This window comes from Micropterus dolomieu, unplaced genomic scaffold (assembly GCF_021292245.1).
Source record: "Micropterus dolomieu isolate WLL.071019.BEF.003 ecotype Adirondacks unplaced genomic scaffold, ASM2129224v1 contig_8621, whole genome shotgun sequence".
Taxonomy (NCBI): Eukaryota; Metazoa; Chordata; class Actinopteri; order Centrarchiformes; family Centrarchidae; genus Micropterus; species Micropterus dolomieu.
This window is the reverse complement of record NW_025737607.1, coordinates 529-2,300: the sequence shown is the minus strand read 5'-3', so window position 1 is coordinate 2,300 and position 1,772 is coordinate 529. Positions and strand designations below refer to the sequence as shown.

The 1,772-nt window shown below is 41.4% G+C and overlaps 1 protein-coding gene across 1 annotated transcript; it reads right to left on the bottom strand.

Moving 5' to 3' along the window:
* Nucleotides 1-40: 40 nt before the first annotated feature.
* On the bottom strand, nucleotides 41-1,007 carry LOC123965084 (prostasin-like; the record flags this gene model as incomplete). The annotated part of the gene is given in 2 exon segments (XM_046041651.1): nucleotides 41-721; nucleotides 865-1,007. Coding segments are annotated over 2 exon segments (309 nt in total). The 3' UTR covers nucleotides 41-457.
* Nucleotides 1,008-1,772: the final 765 nt, after the last annotated feature.

Below are 1,772 nucleotides of genomic sequence, written 5' to 3'. Positions count from 1 at the left end.
CTGGTCCAAATGTTTTTTGAGTACATCAGGTTGTGTGAAGTTATAAAATGACTGAAAAAATAAATCAATTATTGAGAAAATACAAAACCAAGCTTTAACATTATATAAACTTCTATATTCTTTTGTGCAAAACATCCAGTAAGTTGTAGACAGAACAGGGAAAGAGACAGAATGATGAATCAATCACTGGAGAAAATAATCAGCAGATTAATCGGTAATGAAAACATTTGCTTGTTGAAGCCCTTGTTTTTTAAATCAGGTGTCATTACACCAGTTTCTCTTCTCCTCTATCGACTCTTTTCTGTAAAAACTCCTTCAGCACAAGAAGCCGAGCTGGAAACAGGTGGAAATATTTGACTCCAGGAGCAGATTTTGTTGCTTGTCGTAAAATAAAATAATCTCAAAAGGCAAAAAAATATGAGACAGATTTGGACACCATCCTGGTGCATTAAATTTTCTATGAAAGGAGAAAGAGGGAGAAGAGAACCGGCTCGATGGACAGCAGCAGAGGAAGCGAGAGGGAAACCAGGTTAACGGTTCCAGAGAAGACGAAGCGCGGCTGGTCGGTAGTGATATGGCTGTTGATCCAGGAGTGATACTGGGACACTCGGGTATAGACTCCTGGGAAATTAGGTTGAGCGCAGAGTTCTCCAAAACTCACTACTCCAGCCTGGACCCAGGTCGAGCTGGTTGTAGTCACCAACGGTCCTCCTGAATCCCCCTGCAGACGTCAGACAGGTTGGTTATAGTACTTTTATTTTATGGGAATAACAAACTGATGCAGATGCTGGAGAATCTCTTCTGGAACCAGCGACAGATCTATTGATTAGTGCAACTTCAAACGTGTTTTGCAGACAGACTCACCTGGCAGGAGTCCTTTCCTCCCTGGGCCACTCCGGCACAGATCATGTTGCTTGTGATTTTTCCGCCGTAGGCAGTGTTACATTCATCGTTGGACACGATGGGTACACTCACCTCCTGCAGATTCTGGGGGTAAGGAAGGGAAACTGAAAAAGAAAAGGAGATATTAATGTTGAGTCTGCCTGGATTGTCTCACAGCCTGATCTTGTTGTGGTCCAGCAGTCCTTCCCTCTTGTCCCCTGTGTTAAGGTTTGTCAAGCTAAGACACAGGGAACTGGGATTTGGGCCCAGACACATAAAATACAGGTGCTGATCATATAATTAGAATATCATCAAAAAGTTGATTTATTTCAGTAATTCCATTCAAAAAGTGAAATTTGGATATTATATTAATTCATTACACACAGACTGATATCAAATGATTTCAAATGTTTATTTCATTTAATTGTGATGATTAAAAGTGACAACTAATAAAAATCCCAAATTCAGTATCTCCGAAAATTAGAATATTACTTAGACCAATACAAAAAAAGGATTTTTAGAAATGTTGGCCAACTGAAAAGTATGAACATGAAAAGTATGAGCATGTACAGCACTCAATACTTAGTTGGGGCTCCTTTTGCCTGAATTACTGCAACAATGCGGCGTGGCATGGAGTCGATCAGTCTGTGGCACTGCTCAGGTGTTATGAGAGCCCAGGTTGCTCTGATAGTGGCCTTCAGCTAGTGGCGTATCGCATCTTCCTCTTCACAATACCCCATAGATTTCTATAGGGTTAAGGTCAGGCCAGTTTGCTGGCCAATTAAGAACAGGGATACCATGGTCCTTAAACCAGGTACTGGTAGCTTTGGCACTGTGTGCAAGTGCCAAGTCCTGTTGGAAAATGAAATCTGCATCTCCATAAAGTTGGT